Raw genomic sequence first — 20,948 nt, 5'->3', positions numbered from 1 at the left:
TTATTATTTATAATTAGTATTGTTTTTGGTGGCTCTGTGTGTCTGTCTGTCTGTTTGTTTGTTTGTGCTTCCACACTTGCACTTGCCAATATGACCAATAGAGGCAGACAGAGGCTTGTTGCATGAATGGGGTGAAGTCTGCCATCTCTGATTACCTTGTTATTATTGATATCAACTGGTCATTATTAATTAAATGGCCTGCTTATTTACACCCCCCATGTCTAATAATTAATTCCTGTTTTTTTGTGTATATATGTGAGTGTATGGACATATGTGGGTTGCATGTATATTTTGTGTTGTTGTTATATGTTCATTATATGTTGCAGATCTATCTATCTATCTATCTATCTATCTATCTATCTGATGTATGATTTTCATATTTAATTTATGCATTAATTCTGTAGATTTGGTTGCCTTGGATCTTTACGATGACACCTTTTCAAAGGTAACAGTAAACTCTGCCTATGTAACTACTATTTGTGCAGTGATTACTAGTTTATTAAGCCTGATTCTGTTGAGATCAAAGTTTTGCAAAGGTGTAATAAAATTACACGGGTAACTAGAGCGTCAACAAAGGTTGCGCATGCTCAGTCGTGCCTTTGTGTGGCTCGACTCCAGCGCGAGCCAACAAGCTAAGTGGTTACTGGTAACTAGCAGCGGCTAGCTTCAAACATTCAGACGACACAGAGGTAGCTAGCAGGTTAGCCCCGCAGCTAATCATGGTGAATGTAAAGAAGCGGAAAGGTCGAGTCGTGATTGACTCGGACTCTGAAGACAGTGCCAGCGATGACAATTTAGATCAGGTACGTGCGGATTGTTTTTGTTTTTTTACATTTTGATGCAAGTGTTAGCGTCCTGAGTTGCTGCTAGTTTGAGGTGAAGCTAACCTACGCTAACTGACTGCGTTGTGTTTTGGCCTCGCTGAGAGCAGATGCCAATTTTAGTCACTTTTTCCGCGTCCGGTTCTGGTTAAACGCGTATTTTCAAACACAGACTGGTTATTTGTGGGGTTTCTCGGGCGTTTGTGTGATGTCCTCCGCATCGAGTTACGTGTTTTTGGTGTAGCTCACCACAACAGTGTGGTAGCACTGGGTAGCTAACGTGTGCTAACGGTAAGGTTATGTTGGAGAGATGCTAGAAGTCATGCAGTTTAATGTTGACATGAACAGATCACGCTGTCGAGTAGACAGATGTTTGGTGGATAATGTTTGTGAGACAAAACGAGGATGGACCATGTTTACACAAACTGAAGCTGCAGTGCAGCTGCACTTGATTTAGCTCGAAGAACCTTATATCCTCAATGACGTCAGTGAGCGCCACTGCTACTTGTGCTGTTGTCAAACAAGCTCAGGAGAGTTGACTGGAGAGCTCCAGTCATGGACTGTCACAGCACTGCTGCTCGGATGACCATTTCCATTGGAAGGAGGACACACTATTTCACTACTAGGGGTGTCACGATTCTCCAAACGCTTGATTCGATCAGATTTTCGGTTGTACGGTCACAATTCGATTCTCAATTTTTTTTCTGTTTTAGCACAGATCGGTCTCTCATTTTTTGATTTGTCTTGTTTATTCTAGGATCATTTATTTAGTTACTAGTAGTTGGCAGCTGTTTTGGGTTAGTGGGACGAGGTAACGTGTAGTCTTGTTATAATGGCTACAACCACAACACTGTCCTCCCACCCCAAAATGCCACCTTTGCTTTGAAAGTCGAGATTCGAAAGTTGAGATTGTGATTTCAGTCGTTATTCAATTTACAACTGGTGTCTGTGATGATGATATAGTGACTCTGAGATACGTTATTTATTGTAAGACTATTTAGTTTATGATATACAGTGTCATGATGTATGCATAACAGAACAGGAAAAGGGTATCTCTTGTTGCCAAGGAACTGCTGGTGCATGTTGGTTCAGGGAAAGGTGAAACTGACACAAACTTGGAGACATTTGATCATTCAGAATTAAAAGATGTTTTTACGTTTTGGCATTTCTGTTACACAGCCACAGCACAGCCTCTCCGTGTGTAGCCAACACATTGAAGCCTTGTTTACATTTTTAACCAATGATATATCAGACATATTTGATTTGATCGATAGACACCAATTTTAGCCAATTATTTGTTTGACCATAGATCAGATCATAGATTATCTTAGGGCAGTGGAAGGTATGCTGCGTTCCAGTGCGTCCGGACAGGATATTTAAAATCGGGACTGTCTGGCCTGAATTCAGACTTATGGTCACCCAAACTGCCACTCCAGTCAACTCCAGTGTTCGTTATCTGCTAATTCAGTATGTGTCTTCCAGAGGCAACAGTTTTCACCCATTATATAACCAGGTTATTGTTATGGTTTCAGTCAGTATTTACTGTAACTTTTGCGTCCAATGCCTGACAGATCACTGCAGAATAGCTGATGCTCTAACTTAATTCTACCCTCATAAGTTTATCAATTGTTTTGTATCCTGAATCCAAATCCATGGCTAAATTACCACCACAATGAAATGATTTCTTCCTCGACCGTAGGCATCATTCCCAGAAAATTTCACCAAAACCATTCCTTTACCTGTGGTACGCGAGGTACCTGGAGGAAAATTTGAAATATGTGATCTAAGAGTGGAATGAGTAGAAAATAAATCAAATAACAAAAAAGTCATACACAAATAATAATAGTTTAAGTCACCTTATCTCTTGCTCTAGGTTAATCTTATTTCACTTTACCAGTGTCTGTATTATATGTGAGGAAGGTGAGGATGATAAGAGAGAAAATTATATTATTGGGAATAAATTTGCCCCCTGTGAAAAATCCGTAGCTGACTTTGCTCGACCAGTGGACTCCACTGTATTTTAACCTTGGACATAATGGTTCTAGAGCTCAATATTTTCGCAGGTGGTAGAAGGTATAAAACGTTTGAGAAGCACTGCTTTACCTTTAGGCTGTTCCTGAACAGCTAAATGCAGCCAAAAACATAATCGCCTTGGCAGAGGTAATAAAAGATGATCAGAAGTTGCTCAAATAAGGACAGTAGTCTTCAGTGGCATCTTAAGAGCTGATCATATCTTTACAATAATGTTTTGATTCAGAAATCAATTTTCAAGAATAATAATTAATTGTTTTGTTGTACTGTAAGTCTAGGATACTTGTACTTGTTAACTTTGTGCTCACTAGGGCTGTAAACACTGAGTTGACTGGTCGATGCGTTACTGGTCTATCGTTAATTTCATCAGGAGGAAAGTACCAAGTGCTAATGGGGGTGTTTTCAGAGCACCCCTGGTAACAGATGTAACACAGGTAACAGCGTGTATTCAGAGAACACCCCCCTTGTTTTCACTATTTTGTATTAGCCCAATCCACTAGAGATGGATAGATTAAAGAATGTCTACATTCTTCAACGTCCGTTGGGTTTATTTAATTTTTGAGCTTTTAATTTTAGGCTACAGTCAGTCCTCTAACATCCATGTCAAAGACATTGGCAGTGTGGCAGCATTCTACAAAAATATATGGCGGGAAAAAGTCGAATGCAAATTTTGCAAGCAACAGTTTGCATATCACATAGCCTGACTACAAACATGGCATATCATATGAAAACAGTGAGCTAACTTGTCTGCATTAGGTTGCGCCGTCCGTTTTGAATATAAACATATCAGAATTGGCACATTTCAATGTTTTAGTCAAACAATCGTTGATTTGTTGCTGCAGATGCAATCACCTGCAACAACAACAGCGTCCCCCAGATACACCCAGACCACGATAAGTCTATTTATGTCTCAGCCGTGAAGCTGAGCTCCTATGTTCAGACCAAGAATTTATTTGGTTGATAAAGGTGAGCACTACAGCCGAGTTTCAATTGCAACAACACATCATTTTATACTGATGTAGACAAGGACACTGTGCGTAAAGATGTGTGTGTTTTGTGTGCGCTTACTTGTTATGTCACGCATTCCCTCCTTCCTACATCATCTCATCAATGTGTTTGCTGAGGGTAGTGTACCACTCAGGTTTGCACGATAAATTGTTAAAAATAATCGTGATCTTGATTCACAACTACATGTGTGCTAAGGAGAAATAAATGCGCATTGGATGTTGATGAAAACTCAGGTGGTAGTGATGAGAATCACCCTACCCAAGCTTGTGCCGGAAAAAGGTTTGGATTCGGCTCGCCAATTGCGATCACAGGCTTTCAGCAGTGCTGTAGCTAAATACACCAGACTCCTCTGTTAAATGATGACATTTATAACATGTCCTTGCTAAATGTTGGAGATTAACCCACATTTTCTGTATTGTTCAGTCTTTTTAACTGATCTGCAGTTCGGCATTGTTCGGTTTGATTCTTGTGCCACTTCCTGTGACTCTTTATGGAGTTCTGGCTCCATATTGGATTAAGTGCTGTTGGAAGTTTCTTCTCTCAATCTTCAGTTAAATCTTCTCAATCACAATATTATTGCTGAGGCCTATGGTGTTGTTGTTTTGTTTTTTCTTCCCTCGACTCACTTTGTTTCTGGTATGTTTGTGATATCGTAGTTCACACTCGGGTAGTAAAACACCACAAGGCAGAACATACTTCTCTCAGTGGGAATAGTGTTCTGACTGTCTTGATTTTTGGCGACTTCACTCGGGTACCAAAAATTTCAGTGTATATTAGTTCCATCATGGCAGTTCTTGATTGGCTGAACAAGCTCAGCCTTAGTACTCAGAGAAGGGTATTAGCATTGTGCATGTTGTGATGCGTTCAGGCTCCGTGTCAGAAATAGTATCTTAAATCAAAGTGCTGCAAAAATCGAGTTCAGACTAGTCACTGGCACTGCTCACACTATCATCAGAAACCTCCTCTGTTTGCCTCTGTGTTCACATCTTGTGACCTGCATGGAACAAAAACTGTATTTTTACTTCTGCCTGTGATGCAAATAAGGAAAAGTTGTTTGGTCAATTGAAGGCTTTCCATGGATGCATCCTAGTTGTCCCAGTGTATCAGTGAATCATCAGTGAATATTGCAAAGTTGGCCCCTTGGTCTTGAAATATGATTTGTGACACCTCCCAGGGCAAGAGGTTTGGATCTATTCACACCTACTGAATGATCTTGAAGAATATGAGCAAGGCTAATGTTAACTGGACTTGTAGTTACCCAATTTTGTGGGATCTTTCTGAACCATTTAAACGTATTCTTTTTTTCCCAGGAGCTTCTGTCATTGGCGAAGAGGAAGAGGGTCGATTCGGGTGAGCAGGAAGATCCAGTCAGCAAACCTGCTGCTTCTACAGACTCTGAGACATCAGACAGTGATGATGAGGTATGACAGTACAGTACGGTATGATTTGGAAGTCCTGGGTCAGGCTTGCGTTTTGACTGAGAATAGTACCTTTTCTTAGTAGGTGGACAACAATAGAGGACATACATCAGTAATTTATTTCCTCCTCGGTTTGTGGATGTTTGTCTCAACAAGACATCAAGCTTTGTACGAGAATGGACTGTTTGCCTTGACTGTCATGGGATATTTACACCGATTGCCAGGGAGTGTCATTTTTCTGTCGCCCAATCAGCTGACTGTTGTGGGTGGAGCCAGTCTGGCTTTACCATTTTACTCTGGTACCCCATGGGAATGGTGCAGAAAAATGGAATGCCTGGAGCTGGTTATTTTGTTACTGTGCCTAGTGGAAATGCAAAAAGAGTATATACCATACTGTTCCAAACAGAACCGTTCCACTCAGTGGAAACACAGCTATAGTGTAAACATGTCAGAATGTTGTTAGACAAGCATATCTAGTATATCCCACAACTTTTCTTTTTTTTTGTCTCTGTCTAGTGGACTGTGGGTGGCACCAAAGGCAAAAAGAAGGTTAAACCAGGAAAAGGGTCTGAGAAGAAAAACACCACGAAGAAGAAAGTGAATAAAGCAACAGCATCTGGCAGCTCTGATGGCGACAGCTCAGCAGAAAGCTCTGCACCTGAGGAGGGTATGTGGACGTGCTTTACTCATGATGGTGGGGGCCGTGGCAGCAAACCAATACATCTCATGTTCATGAAGTCTGTCAGAAAGCGTAAATAAATCAGAATGACTTGACCTGGAATGTAGATGACCTGACATGTCTTCAGGTATTTTAGGCAGCTGGGATGAGGTGACTCACTTGATTATCCCCTTTATGTCAGAGCAGCAGCTAAGCTGCCAACACAAATATTCCCTATAAACATTTACCGACATTCAGATAGGATGGTGTTTATAGTTTGTTTATATTCCCTGTTTACTCTTTTTACATTATTTGTATTCTGTTTTTAATTTGTACAGTGTTAGAGATTTCATATCCTTTTTCCTAGCCTATTGGTGTTGTTATTTATATGCCCTTATTTATTTTGTGCCTTTTATTTTACACACAACATGGGGTTAAAGTGTCTTGCCCAAGGACACTTTGGCATGTTGACTAGCGGAGCCGGGAATCGAACCCACAACCTTTTGAGTTGAAAGATGACGCAAACGTTTTAGCAGTGAAGAATACACACAGAAATTTAAGGGAGCCACATTATGGTTAATAAAACATTTAAAATCCTGATACTGTTCCATAAGGTGATTGAAAAACTACAAGAAAAGTTCTGGGAATTTGATCAAAATTTATCAAGTTGATCAAAAAAATATGCTTCACTACATGGAGAGAAAAAAACTGTATCACAAACTGTCTTTAAACTGAAACTGAAAACAAAACAGAATACCTGCAGTGTACACTTTATATTGATACTTTTTATTTGTTTTAAAATAATTATCACAATAACGCATCGTTGAGCCCTAAATGTCCGAACCCATTTTTCCAGGTATTTTCCACACACATTGAACCACCATATGGCTCCCTTAATTTTCTGTTGGTGTATTCTTCACTGCTTAAAGTTTTGCGTGATCAGGAAAGATGGTGTAGAGAGTTCACAATGAAAAGAAGCAATGTTATTGGTTAAGTCTCCACTTATTGATTCCAGTTTATGTGAATTAATTGCTCTTTCCCAGGCGAGGTGTCTGATTCAGAGAGCAACAGTTCGTCCTCCAGCTCAGACTCGGACTCATCTGAGGACGAGGTGTTTAAAGACGGTTACGATGACGACTTGATGGGAGACGCAGAGGACAGAGCTCGTCTGGAGCAGATGACAGAGAAGGAGAGAGAACAAGAGCTGTTCAACAGAATTGAGAAAAGGGAGGTGCTAAAGAGACGGTGAGTGATATCACCCTTAAAATAATGGTAATGGTTCAATTCACCATTGCATTTTATCTCATCCCAGTTCTCAAAACTAGAGTCTGAGATTCTCACACTGCTGTTGTTGAGCTCACGGTTACTCATTTCCGACCGGGTGTGTTGACAGGTTTGAAATTAAGAAAAAGCTGAAGACGGCAAAGAAAAAAGAGAAAGAGGAGAAGAAAAAGAAACAGGAGGAAGAGCAAGAAAAAAGGAAGCTATCTCAGGTTCCAGACATACAAGCGGTGAGTCCAGATTCATGGGTATTTTAACCTCTTCTCAGAATAAAGATAACACTTGTCAGATTCCACCAGACGTGTAAGTTTCACTGTGGATACCACTGTGCCAGAGTAAATGCAGATGGGACCCACCATTAATGAAGTATTTAAAGAAATATTGCATTTTAAAATAAATATTAGCATTAAAAATGTGCATTAAAAGCATTAAAACTCATGGAAGTCATGTAACAACATGTGGACATTAGCTGTGCAAAGTCTGATGATGCTGAAGTGAAGCAGAGTAAAACTACAGCGGTTTTTACGGGTACAAAATTATTAAACCCATTTAATTTTATTTACGTGTCACTATTGGTCTAATAAAAACTTGTTTTGCATTGGAAAAAAAAAAATAATTAAAAAAATCAATATATATGCGCCATTTTTCTCTGGAGCGTCAAAGACAACTCTGAGCCTCAGCCTGTTCAGGGCCATAGCTCCGGCTAGCATTGGCCATTCTGGGTGATTGACAGCTCGTTTTAATCCTCTAAACCAATAGGATCAGGCTGCGGTCTCCAAATGCACGTAGCTCCCTCCGTTCGCACGTCAGAAGGACACAAATACGTATGACGTAGTTTGACGGACATTCGCCCTTCTCCAATCAGAACGAGCCAATGTCCGTCTGGAATGACCAATCAGACCGGGAACAGTCCCCAAAGCATGCTGGGAAGTCTAGTTCTCCTTTAGAAGCAGTGAAAATAACTTGTTTTGCAAAGGTGAGACAACATTTCTGGTTGTATTTCTTGAAAGTGAGTTGTTGTTTTGCTCTTATTTTGCGGTACCGTTGGGATTTGTAAAGTTTTTTTTAACATGACTACGCTGATTCTCCGGTGCCGCTTTTCAATGTTTACACTGTTATGGTGTTTTCGGCTCGTGTTGGTTCGATCAGTTTAGCGTTAAGTCTGTGTTTGGGGAACATAAGAATGGTTTTTATGAGCTTTTAGCCAAGTTTCTGAGCTTTCTGTGGGTATGCTGCATGTCAAGAATGATCAAAGGTAAACATGCCTTTGATACGTATGTGCCACAGTGAGTGGGTCTGCCTCCGGTACCAGGGGCGACCGGGAAGAAGAGGTTAAATATATCGGACTTATAGAATAAGACAAACGCACCAATGTGTTCACGTCTCTGTACATTATTATTGAAATGTTCTTTCTTCTCTAGGTCACGTCACACAACAAGGAGAGACGATCAAAACGTGACGAAAAGCTTGACAAGAAGTCTCAGGCCATGGAAGAACTCAAAGCTGAACGTGAGAAAAAGAAAAACAAAACAGGTGGGTGTGTTTTTTTTTTTATGTATATATCTTTTTTTTGTTTGTGACATGATTGTGTCGTTCAAATTCTAAATCCTGACACTTGTCTTTGGTGAGCAGCCGAGCTTCTGGCCAAACGCCTGCCCCTGAAGACGAGTGAAGTTTACTCTGACGACGAGGAGGAGGAAGAGGAGGACGATGACAAGTCATCGGTCAAAAGCGACCGAAGTTCGCGCTCTTCGTCGTATGATGACGACGAGTAAGTGTCATTATGCGTACTCACCATGACTTCTTCCCTGTCCTCTGCTTCAACGCTGTGTGTTTATGCTCACAGGAAAGAGGAGACTCCACCAAAGTCACAGCCCGTTTCACTACCAGATGAGCTGAACAGAGTCCGCCTGTCCAGAAACAAGCTGGAGCGCTGGTGCCACATGCCCTTCTTTGCTAAGACAGTGACCGGCTGCTTTGTGAGGATAGGGATTGGGAACAGCAGCAGTAAACCAGTTTACAGGGTGAGTTTGTCTTTGCGGTAAAGTCTCTTTACAATGGCAAAATTTAGCATTCAAAATTGGTTACTCAACACATCCACATACATAACTGTCCTATCTGTTTTTTTTTTGTTAATTGAATGTATTTGGTTCATTTTCGTATGTCAGCAACAGCAACGATTGAAAGTTTGCTTTAGAGCAGCAGTGGGGATAACGACATTTGTAAAAAAGTATATACATTAATTATCTACCGATAAAGTGACCAAGAGAAAATGGAAGATGGTTGTCGGCTGTCTTTTCTCTTTTCTTCTCCTCTGGTCAAGACATTTTTTGAGGGGTTTTGGGGCTTTTTAGGTCCGGGATTGTGAGCAAGCTAACAGCTTGCCTGCTCTGCTGGCATCCAATGTGTTGAAGTGCTACTCGTGTTATTGTTTGTGTGGGGGACCAAACCACAACATCAATTTGTGGCCTGCAAATGACAGTCTATTATGCAATTGGCTGCACCATTGTTAACTACTATTTCAATTTAACATGCTTAATAATATCTGGTGGCACTTTGGTTATTTTATGTGTTAATGTGATACGTTTCTTACATAGATCGCCTTTTAATAAATTTTTTTGTTGTTGAAAGGTTGCTGAAATTATGGATGTGGTGGAGACGGCAAAAGTTTACCAGCTTGGTACGACACGAACAAACAAGGGATTACAGTTAAGGTAGGAATGCAGTTTCAAATTCTATATTTATTTTTAAGGGAGTCATGGGGTCCTGCTCTTACATTATTACTCGTGTTTTGTATCTTCCTCAGGCACGGGGGCGACACAAGGGTTTTCAGGCTTGAATTTGTATCGAATCAGGAATTTACAGAAAGCGAGTTCATGAAGTGGAAAGAGGCAGTAAGTGTATTTAAAAAGAGGGAATATCCCCTTTGAGGGATAAATAAAGTTCATCTTATCTTATCTCAAGAGACAAATCCTTTGATTCTCTTCTTTGCAGATGATTGTTGCTGGGATGCAAGTACCAACTCTTGACGAAGTCACCAAAAAGGAGCAGTCCATCAAAGAAGCTCTGAACTACAAGTTCAACGACAAAGACATAGAGGATGTAAGTCAAGTTTCTTGAAATGTCTCCGCACTGGTTTCCTCATGGACAGAGGGACAATAAGATTTCTTGTTTTACTTTCTGCAGATTGTTAAAGAAAAGGACAGATTCCGGAAAGCACCACCAAATTACGCCATGAAGAAAACGCAGTTACTGAAAGATAAGGTGAAGTAAAAGCACTTGAAAATGTGATGTTTAATGTCAACACAAGTGAAGTTACTCCAAAAGTGTTTTGGTCTGACTTTTCTTTTTCTTGCCTTTGTTTTGAATCAAGGCAATGGCAGAAGAGAATGGAGACGGTGATAAGGTGAAAGTGATCCAGGATGAGCTGAACGAGCTCGAGGAAAGAGCAGAAGCACTTGACAGACAGAGGACCAAGAACATCTCTGCTATCAGGTACATCAGCAACACTTATATTAGCATGTAATACTAAATTTCAAATTATGCTTCCACGGTGTATTATGTACAATGAAATTGAATAGAGAGACTAAAAAAAATCCTATTTTACAATGCAGCTACATTAACCAGAGGAACAGAAGCTGGAATATTGTTGAATCTGAGAAAGCTCTCGTGGTAAGTGCATTTGTCTCATAATACTGTACATCTGCTCAGTTCACTGTGATGACTTTTATTATAAAAGACTATTAATGGAAGTAGCTCAAATTTGATAAACTAGCAACTAGTTATTATTTTCATCATCGATTAAGCTGTCAACGATTTTCTTCCCCCCCTGATTAATCAATTAGTTTATTGGTCCAGAAAATGTTGAAAAATTATGATCGATGTTTCCCATTGAAATGATAATGCTCTTATTCATATTTGAATGATTTCTTTATTATATAGAGCACAGAAGCCAGGAAATATTCACATTAAAGAACTTGTTTAATTATTGAAAAATTGATTAGTCGATTATCAAAATAGATGATGAATTTAGTAATTGATTAATCGAAAGTAAAACACTCAATAGTAATTCTAAGTCTCTATTCTCACTAGTAGAATACTGTTTTTTTGATATTAGTGAGGAAAATGTCATGATAAATTAATTCTCTCAGCACACCATATTTTCCAGGAGAGTGCTGCATGTGTCTTTACCTTAATATGAGCACCAGTGATGCCATCACTTGTTGAATGTAAAGGTTAACACGTCAGTTGTCCAAGCCACTTTGCTGTTGAAAGACACTCATTTTCGTTTCCCTGTTTTCGTCCAGGCTGAAGGACAAAACGCCAAAAACCAGCAAATGGACCCTTTCACTCGAAGACAGTGCAAACCCACAATGGTGTCAAATGTAAGTTTGTTTTAAATTCCATTTTTATATGTACATTGTAAGCAAATGTGGTTGACTGTAGATCTGTTCCTCTAATCGGGTGTTTTGCTCCTGCTGGTTGTGTAGGCCAGAGATCCATCAGTCCACGCAGCTATTCTCGCTCATCTCAACCAGAAGTACGGCTCTGGGTCAGGACAAGATCCTGCGAGTGCTGAGAAGAACAAACTGGTAAAGCACCACTCTCTGTTCTTTCACATATTCACTCTTGTCATATGAATTTGTATGGTGGTTTATTATGAGTTTATGTTCCAACAGGAGCTATTACCACATGAAATAGATTAGTAGCTTTACCATAAAGAGGTCTAATATCATTTTTTTGTCTGTTCCTCTGTTATAAAGGGACAACCGAATTCAAAAGATAAAGACGTCCCCAAACCAACCACTGACCTCTCAGAGGACTTGTTTAAAGTCCACGATTTTGACGTTAAGATCGACCTACAGGTTCCCAATGCAGGTGAGATGATGTCTCTTGTTTGTTATTGAGACGAAAATATGAAGGGAAGTAATACTTTGTTGTAACACAGTGTTGTGCTGTGTTCACACCAAACACACCACAGGATTGTTTTTGTGCCGTTTGTAGCTATGGTGATTTCTGGAAGCCCAATAACGTTCACTAGAAGGATTGTAACTGGAAGTATAAACGTTGTAAAACTGCAGGCAACCACAACCACAAACCACAACTGTAATTTTGTTGCGTCCTTGTGTTGACTTAGTATGAGTCACAGATTTTAAGCGTGTTCAGTGTGAACCCACTGTCAATAATTAATTCATTTATATGTACTGATTTTGTGTTTTGTGATGTGCAGAGGCAAAGTCTTTGTCTGTGAGCTCCAATGCTCTGCCGGTGAAGGACGGCGCCCCCCGCAGGTCCCTCAACCTGGAGGACTACAAGAAAAGGAGGGGGCTGATCTAATGTGGCCAGTCCATTAATCAGAATCCACATCACATGTGTAATTGGTTGTGTGTTTGTTTGTGTGAGTATGTGAGTGTGTGTGTGTGTGTGTGTGTGTGTGTGTGTGTGTGTGTGTGTGTGTGTGTGTGTGTGTGTGTGTGTGTGTGTGTGTGTGTGTGTGTGTGTGTGTGTGTGTGTGTGTGTGTGTGTGTGTGTGTGTGTGTGTGTGTGTGTGTGTGAATGGTGATGCAACAGAGTATCTATCCAAACAGAGGAAATACTGAGTGTAGACTTTTTTTCAAAGGATCTCTTAGAAGACAATGTTCTTTTTTGTTTTGTTATTTTTTTATCACACAAAAACTTGCATACTGAGTTATTTGTGTGTTTTTTTTAATGTATTTAACTCCTCCCCCTATTTCGGAGCCGCTGGAGTCCACTCCTCTTTTCTTTTTTTCTTTTTGTCTCTCATAAGGACATGGCGCTTGTGGATTCTTACATTGAACAAGGACACTATTTTAGAAGACTTAGATTGTTGAGGCATTTGAAATGACTGGAGGACATTTAATGGAGTTGACCAGCGATGAATGAAACTGTAAATTTCCAAACCCCCTTCTTTGACAAAATGTGTGATTGTCTGCGCCTACAGTCCATCCTAAATTTGAACAACTGCTCCTATTTTTGCGGAGTGTGACGATCACCATCCCTGGGTCTTCATGACCAATGTGAAAAGGTCGGCAAACGTCGACTGGACATTTATTGCTTTTTAAGTCTTTGAAACAGTCCACTTTGAGAAAAAAAACCCTTTTCTATGACTGGCCTGGTTATTAAAGTGTTTCTTCGTTTCTGTTATCTCTTGGTCAGTTGTACATGGGGACAAACTCCCCTGCAACGTAACTCCCAGAGCAGATTCTACGTGTTAATCGATTGTGTCCATAGTCACCTCCTGTATTGATGTGGCATGCCATGTAAATATGCATTTTGGAGTGAGTGCAGGGAAAAAAAATAAAGAGGCACTGTTTCATAAAATTTGTGTCATTTATGTTCTCAAACCCTGCACAAAATACCAATAATGATATTGCTAGATGTTTTCAATGTTATTTCTTTTATTATACTTGCATATATAAATACTCATTTATTTATATTGACCATACTGATATCATTTTATTTTAAAGTGTCACATAAGTAAAACGACATGATCATCCTTAAGAAGAAATTTGAATTTCCCAAATTAGCATCAACCATAGAATTATTCATGTCAGGATAATGTTGAAGTTGTAATTTTTTACAACTTGTAATATTAATCAGTCTTACCTCAACCATGATATTAATGAATCAAAATGATATTCTAAATATATTGTTTTCATTGGAAAAATTCTATTAACATGAAGACGCTGATTTGTTGGTTAATTTTTGATCAGGCGATTCTGAGCACGCTCTGTTGTGGGGTCCTCGTCATCAACACTTCCGGGTCCACGTATCGAAGAGGATCACCAACATTACCGATGACAGATAATGAACTTTTACTTAGTTTATTTACAGTGCTTTACTTTTTCATGCCCACCCGTTAAGCCTAGACGGTAGCCGGGTAGATACAAACAATCTGAGACAAGGACGGTCGTTTCAAACGGTACGTAGAATGCGCAAATCTCTTCTGTAACCAGCTAGCCCGTTAGCTTTAGCTACGACATATTATGTTGAAACAACTAATATTGATATCAAATTTAATCTAAGCTGTTCTCCTGTGACAGCTTCTTTATAAGTCAGAAACTATACGATGTCGCCACTATGTTGAGTGATTGTCTTAAGCATGACAACTACAGAAATTGTTCATGTTCAGGGAAAGCCTAGTTGTGATTTGACACTTAAATCCTGCTTACAATAACTATATGATACAGAAACATAACCAATGGCCTCAGTCATGTAATCCTGAAATAAGCTCTTCACGGTTTAAGAACCCGACTAAAGACTTCTGTGGGTTATAGTCTACTTGCATTTATAAAGCAATATAATATGTGCATATATGCTTCCTCTCCTACTTGCAAAATCCACAACAGTTGTACAATATGCTATCTTTTTAATCATGCAGACATTTTAAACCTTGTCCTATGTCATTCCCTATATACTCATTGTAGTATTCATTGGTTTACAATCTATAAAACGCTACTTGGACATTCACATCTATATCTAAGCCAGTTTAGCTACTGCATCCAGTATCAGCAACCATGTCTAACACACGGTTTTTACCCTGTCCCAAAAACCAAGTTCTGACAATGTCCTTTTCATTTGCTGCATCAAATGACTGGAACTTGTTGTTTTAGGCAATTATTAATGACACTTGTAATTACTGTTTTTATGTTTCTAAAGAATTCATTTACATGTGAGTTACAGTTTAAAGTGTTTGATGTTTTTATCTTTTGTTTTCTCCCCTTTAACAGAAGTTTTTATATCTGGCACTTGTCAGGCCAGCAATGTAAATAATAATTTAATAATAATAATTTGCCTGGTAAAATAAAGGTTGTGTGTGTGTGTGTGTATATATATATATATATATATATATATATATATATATATATATATATATATATATATATATGTATGTATATGTATATGTATATATATATGTATATATATATGTATGTACCCAGCAATCATGGCTCATATTTTCATTTATTATGTGAGACTATAGATAACTCTGAGCTTGTCTTGATTGGAATAATGTGAGTATTACCTTTGTTTATTCAGGGCAGTATTGGTGAGACACACATTTGCACAGTAACACCCTGATCATACATACTGTACATGTGAAAGCTATCCAGTACAACCAGTGTGAATGTTTGGCTCTTTAGCTCCGCTTGAGCAGTTGTGTGTTAAGTACCTTTCAAAAGGAACTCTTTGTGGCTCAATTTCCTTGGTCGTTTTTAAAATCCTGGTAGTTGTCACGGCCAGCTTTACCACTCCCACCTTGGTGTTACAAAAAAATAAGGCTTCTCAGTCTTCCACAGTGTCAATACACTGGATCCACATCACCACCAAAATCACACTCTCTTCCTAAGGTCAAAATCTACACCCCTCACTTTTTGGGTTAAGATGCTCACAGACAGAGAAATAGGCAAACGCACAACATAACCTCCATTGTAGAGATAATATAGAGATTAGACACAAGGACATATTAAGCCAAAGTGCTCATTTACACATTCAGTTTTCATAATTGTCAAAATTGTCCTGTTGTCTCTGGCCCTAGGATGCAAAATGTCTTGGTTTACTGACTTGGCTGGAAAGGCTGAAGACTTCCTGAATAAAGTGGACCAGGGAGCTGCTACTGCCCTGACCAAAAACCAAGCAAGAACCTCCTCCTTTTCATCCCCATTTGAAGAAGAACCCACTGTCAGTCCTGAGTACAACACTGCAGGGTACAAGGCCGACACAGCTGTTACACATCCCACCTTTCCATCATCACTAAGTGCACCAAACTTAATTTCTGCAGTAGCTGGCAACATCAAGAAATCCAATGCAACCTTGTTGGCTGGCACAGCTAATGTACCCAGCACACCCTCTGCTTCTGGCAGCGGCACCGCCAACTCTGCCAAGACATCATCTGGCTTTGTGAGACCCAAAAAGAGTGAGCAGGATGTGGACGAAGACATGCTCTTTGACTTTCTGAACAGCTCAGAACCCCCAGCAGCCACCAACAGGAGGGAATCAAGAAGGGAACTTACCAAAGTGGTTCCTGTTATGGAGGCCCAAGACCCAACACATCCTCCTCCCTCCACCAGTCCTTATACAATCCCCTCTGTCCCGTCCACACCTCCCTCAACCCGCGGTGTATCCAGGGCCTCAAGCCTCAGCTCGCTGTCGGCTTACAGCATCAAAACCTCCGAGGAGAGCTCTGCTAAAGAGCAGACCCAAGGTATGAGTAATGACACTAAACATGTGAGTATTGAAAAAGAACTGTCTCAAGAGTAGTGAAACATTTTTCAGTTTTACAGGTTTTTTTTTTAAATTATAAAAAAATGATAAATTATAACTGAGTTTCTGATAATATTAATAGATAATAGTTTTTCTTACTAATTTGCTGATTATTTCTTATTTCTTCATTCAATCAATTATTCTTTTACTTTACAAACTGTAACTGTCTGTTTAATCATGGTGATACTTCAGTCCACATGTTTTGACCAATATTCCACGAAAGAAGAGAATTAGATTTACAGCATATTATTTGGCCTTTACGTATGAATAATTCATCTTTTGACGATTGCCTTTTCAGTTAATTGATTTAAAATGTCAAACATGCTGGCAGAGTTCTCTTGTCTTATATTCATTTAATAACCAAGTGATTTCCAGGCATTTTTGGCTGAATTCTTTGTGTGTGTGTTCCATCTTTACACGTACCTGGCTGCCTACAGAAAGAATTGAGAGTTCAGACTCAGGCTTGACTGTCTCTCAGGACACCAGCAGGCAGGAGCCTCCTCCCCCAACTGTGGAGCCACAGAGCCAGATCCTGTCCAGTCTGCGTCTGGAGAACCAGCTGTTGCGCACTGAAGTGGCCTCCCTCAACCAGGAGATGGCTTCAGTCATCCAGAGAGCAAAAGACTTGCAAGATGGCAAGAGAAAAGATACATGTGGAATAATGGTGGCAAATACGGCACGCCTGTCTCTTTATTGACGGAGTTGTTCTCTACTCTTGCAGAGTTGAACAAGGCGAGGTTACGTGCAGACAAATGGAACTCGGAGAATTCTCAGTCTGACCGTACTTTACGGGAACTTCGCTCACAAATCGACGACCTGGAGCAGGCACTTTCAGCCAAAGACGGACAACTTGCAGTGCTGAAGATCAGACTCGATGAAGCCGATCAGCTGCTGAAGTCTCGCAGTGCTGCACTAGAGGAGGCACAGAAGGAAAGGTCAAGGTACAATCCTGTGGCCATAGTTGATTGATGTATGTGTGTGTATATGTATATATGTATATACATATATATATATATATATATATGTATGTATATATATATATGTATATGTATAAAGATACCACTTTACTGTTTTGTTTTTAGAATTATTCAGGATCACACAGAAGGGAGCAGCCTACATTCTCAAGCTCTTGAGACGATACAGGAGAGGCTGCGAGAGGCTGACATTGCTCTCAGAAGGGAACAGGACAGCTTCCGGCAGATGCAGGTACATACAGAATAATTTACTCTTAATTTGCTTTTAATCTGCCATGTACACTATATGACTGATAGTTTAGAAAATCCATTTCAGCTTTGCCTTTACTTATTTGATGTTTTAACACAGAAGCAAAACTTAATACATCCTCCGTTTTTGTGTAGAGTGAGTACACTGGTCGACTGTCCAAACTGGAGGCAGAGAGGCATACCCTTGCAGAGACTGTGACTGCAGCAGAGCGACGAGCCGCTGAGGAGAAGTTAAGGGTCGATGACCTCCAACAGCAAATGAAAAGTGCCAAAGCAGCAGCTGAGTCTGCCAAACAGGAGTTACAAGACTATAAGCACAAAGCTTCACGCATCTTACAAGTGAGACTCACTGAGGTTCTCTACAAATGGAAATGTTCATTTACTTTTTGAGAGTAGCTTTCTTTTTACTTGAATTTACTGAATTCTTCAAATATGTTTGTCCTAGTCTAAAGAGAAGCTAATCAGCAGTTTGAAGGAGGGGTCTGGTCTGGACAACCTGGATGGCAGCGGGGCCATTGTTCTGGAGCTGGAGGAGCTGCGTCACGACAAGGAGCTGCAGAGGGAGGAGATTCAAAAACTACAGGGGCAGGTTCTCACACTTCGAACAGAAATCCAGGTGAGATGGTGTAAATGGCACAAAGTAAAGAAATCAAAGATGGTATGGTGTTCCTATGTTTTTTTTCCTGTGATCCTAGTCGTTCAGTCGCTCAAGTGATTCATGTTTTTCTTTCTTAGGATTTAGAGAACCAGGCTCTGACGGAGACAGACGCATGGCGGGAGCAGCAGATGCAGTTACAGGACCAACAGGCCTTACAGAACAGAGCTAAACAGGAAATGGAGGTTGAGGTGGAGCGCTACAAACAGGTCAAATACAATACAGTATATAAATCGTCTCATACTCTTCTTGAGATATTTTTTAATTCATTGTATGTGTTCCTTAAAACAGGAGCTGCAGTACCTAGAAGAAGAGCAGCATAGAGCCAAAGCAACTCTGCAAAGTCGAATCAAAGACAGAGAAGATGAAATCCAAAAACTCAGGAACCAGGTCAGTTTCTTTATATCTACATAGGGATGTAAATACAGAGCCTTAATGCTTGGTCAGTGCTTATATGATGACATCATATGTGTAAAAGATTGATTAACGGTCAATGATCCTAATATATGTATTTATACTCGACAAATACTTACCAGTACCAACAACAACATACCAGGGTGCCTTACACAAAACCTTTATTGCAGCTTTGATGATTGATGTCCTGTTTTTTGTTTACTCTTGCAGTTAACCAACAAGACTCTCAGCAGCAGCAGCCAAATAGAGCTGGAAAACCGTCTCCACCAGCTGACGGAGACTCTGATCCAGAAGCAGACGATGTTGGAGTCTCTGGGCACTGAGAAAAGCTCCCTGGTGTTCCAGCTGGAGCGTCTGGAGCAGCAGCTGAAGAACGCTCAGGGTGGACAAAGTGGAGGGCCGGCCATCAACATGAGCACCCTTGAGGGACCAGGTAGGCAGGACGGAATCAGGATTAAAAACATCAGTGTATTATTGAAGTTTCATGTAGGGAAGGACATGTCAGTTAACCCTATAAATTTGATATTTCTGCCCACAAAATAAAAATAAAAGAAAATAAAAGAAATTTGAACCAGAACAGTTGCTTTATTTGGCACAGTTTCCCTATCTTTTGTCTTCTTTGTCTTCTTCTCTGGCTTCTTTGTCTGTTTTTATTTCAGGAGCACGACAAAGAAACACACCAGTCCTCTTCAGTGATCAGGACAGTCCTGGAGTTTATGGTAAAGTACGTAAGGCAGCCAGTACCATCGACCGTTTCAGGTAAGATCTTACATATTTCTCGTGATTTTATTGACATTCAATTTTTTTTGTATTGTGGAACCCTTTTGACAAATTGAGAAACTTGATTTCAGCATCAGACTGGGAATCTTCTTGAGACGCTACCCTATAGCCAGAGTTTTCGTTATTCTGTACATGGTGAGCATTTATCTAATCAATGAAATTAATGTAATTCTGATTTAATAAAAGAAATCAACAATCTTTTTTCTTTTTTTCACAGGCTGTACTGCATCTGTGGGTCATGATTGTTCTTCTGACTTACACACCAGAAATGCATAGTGGGCAGCCTGGTGGAAGATAGAAGAAGTGAACATTTTGAATGGCTGGGGTTTTAGATGTTGAAGATGTTTCTTCCTTCGATGTAAGGCTGGTATTGACTGCTGGAACACGGGCTCTGGGACCTGAACCTCCCTGTTTTGCACAGAAATGTTACAAAATGAAGACATTTGCTCTTGATTCTTCTTGATCATTTCTAACAGAAGATTAAAAAAGCTGACAGCTGCGTTTTGTTTTTAAAATAATTACAGAGTGATATATTGTTATTGTTGGTCTGCTGAAAGGACATTAAATCAAACGTGAGCTCACATATGTTCATTTCTTCTGCTTTCAGACATCCATTCTCCTCAGAGATTGTATTTAACACTATGTAAAAAAAAAAGATTGAGTCTTTTAATAAACAAATTGGGGGAAGACACTCTGCCTGGTACTTTTTTTATTACTTTGACATTAAAAAGTAATGCAACTAGATAACTGAGAGCTCTGCCATATTAAAGAGTAATGTTACTAGATAACAGAGCTCTGCTCAGCCTGAGGAAACCTGTCCTCTGTGTCTCAGCTGTTACATTTTCAGGTATAAAGAAGCTAATGATGATGATGCTGTAGTAACATCATCGTGTTGTTGTGTGTTGGACTTGGAGACTAGCAGACTTTTATCAGTTTCTGTAGTAGGAAATTCAGATTTCATTTTCACTTGACTAAAATGCAATGGTTCAGGTTGTAGTCTTGTCTGTGTATCTGCAATACGTTGGTGCATTTATTTATGCATGACACATCATTTTGTGTAGATTTTTATTTTTAAACAACAAAAGACAACAATATGTGAGAGCGAGATGAATAAAATTAAGACAAGCAAGAAAGGGTGAATAAAAATAAAAGCTTTGTACCTTTGCAGTTGTAATGCAAATGTGTAAATGGTAAACTTAGGCATAATATTGTTGAAATTGCCATTTTTTTTACAAAACAATTTCTTGAGAAAAATTATACCTGGTATTACAGTGTGTATATGTATATATATATATATATATATATATATATGTCAGTCATCTAACCGCTTTATCCTCCACCAGAGGGTCGCGGGGGGTGCTGTGCCAATCTCAGCCA

The 20,948-nt window shown here is 39.7% G+C and overlaps 2 protein-coding genes across 3 annotated transcripts; both read left to right on the top strand.

The window, feature by feature from the left end:
- Nucleotides 1-605: 605 nt before the first annotated feature.
- On the top strand, nt 606-13,559 carry rtf1 (RTF1 homolog, Paf1/RNA polymerase II complex component). Its single transcript, XM_044047471.1, has 18 exons — nt 606-803; nt 5,171-5,281; nt 5,795-5,945; nt 6,980-7,181; nt 7,330-7,447; nt 8,639-8,750; nt 8,850-8,988; nt 9,064-9,241; nt 9,849-9,931; nt 10,024-10,111; nt 10,212-10,319; nt 10,404-10,481; nt 10,591-10,712; nt 10,832-10,889; nt 11,525-11,602; nt 11,708-11,809; nt 11,981-12,095; nt 12,448-13,559. Exons 1-18 carry the CDS (start codon nt 720-722, stop codon nt 12,552-12,554), a joined length of 2,034 nt encoding a protein of 677 aa, XP_043903406.1. The 5' UTR covers nt 606-719; the 3' UTR covers nt 12,555-13,559.
- Nucleotides 13,560-13,984: 425 nt separating this feature from the next.
- Nucleotides 13,985-20,262, top strand: golga5 (golgin A5). 2 transcript variants are annotated; one of them, XM_044047470.1, is made up of 13 exons: nt 13,985-14,160; nt 15,775-16,440; nt 16,937-17,134; nt 17,221-17,434; nt 17,582-17,705; nt 17,858-18,061; nt 18,168-18,338; nt 18,458-18,586; nt 18,669-18,767; nt 19,002-19,224; nt 19,451-19,550; nt 19,643-19,706; nt 19,789-20,262. In XM_044047470.1, exons 2-13 carry the CDS (start codon nt 15,783-15,785, stop codon nt 19,867-19,869), a joined length of 2,265 nt encoding a protein of 754 aa, XP_043903405.1. In that variant the 5' UTR covers nt 13,985-14,160; nt 15,775-15,782; the 3' UTR covers nt 19,870-20,262. The 2 variants fall into 2 exon arrangements, with proteins under 2 accessions (XP_043903405.1, XP_043903404.1); XM_044047469.1 differs by having other exon boundaries at nt 17,221-17,440.
- Nucleotides 20,263-20,948: the final 686 nt, after the last annotated feature.

This window comes from Solea senegalensis, linkage group LG16, assembly GCF_019176455.1.
Source record: "Solea senegalensis isolate Sse05_10M linkage group LG16, IFAPA_SoseM_1, whole genome shotgun sequence".
NCBI classification, from domain to species: domain Eukaryota; kingdom Metazoa; phylum Chordata; class Actinopteri; order Pleuronectiformes; family Soleidae; genus Solea; species Solea senegalensis.
This window is presented reverse-complemented; position numbering and strand designations above follow the sequence as displayed.

Coding starts and splice junctions, on each gene's coding strand:
- rtf1 (XM_044047471.1), top strand. CDS start 720: ATGGTGAATGTAAAGAAGCGGAAAGGTCGAGTCGTGATTGACTCGGAC. Junction 10,320..10,403: donor ACGACAAAGACATAGAGGAT/GTAAGTCAAGTT, acceptor TACTTTCTGCAG/ATTGTTAAAGAAAAGGACAG. Junction 10,890..11,524: donor AATCTGAGAAAGCTCTCGTG/GTAAGTGCATTT, acceptor GTTTTCGTCCAG/GCTGAAGGACAAAACGCCAA.
- golga5 (XM_044047469.1), top strand. CDS start 15,783: ATGTCTTGGTTTACTGACTTGGCTGGAAAGGCTGAAGACTTCCTGAAT. Junction 16,441..16,936: donor TGCTAAAGAGCAGACCCAAG/GTATGAGTAATG, acceptor GGCTGCCTACAG/AAAGAATTGAGAGTTCAGAC. Junction 19,225..19,450: donor GAGCACCCTTGAGGGACCAG/GTAGGCAGGACG, acceptor TTTTTATTTCAG/GAGCACGACAAAGAAACACA.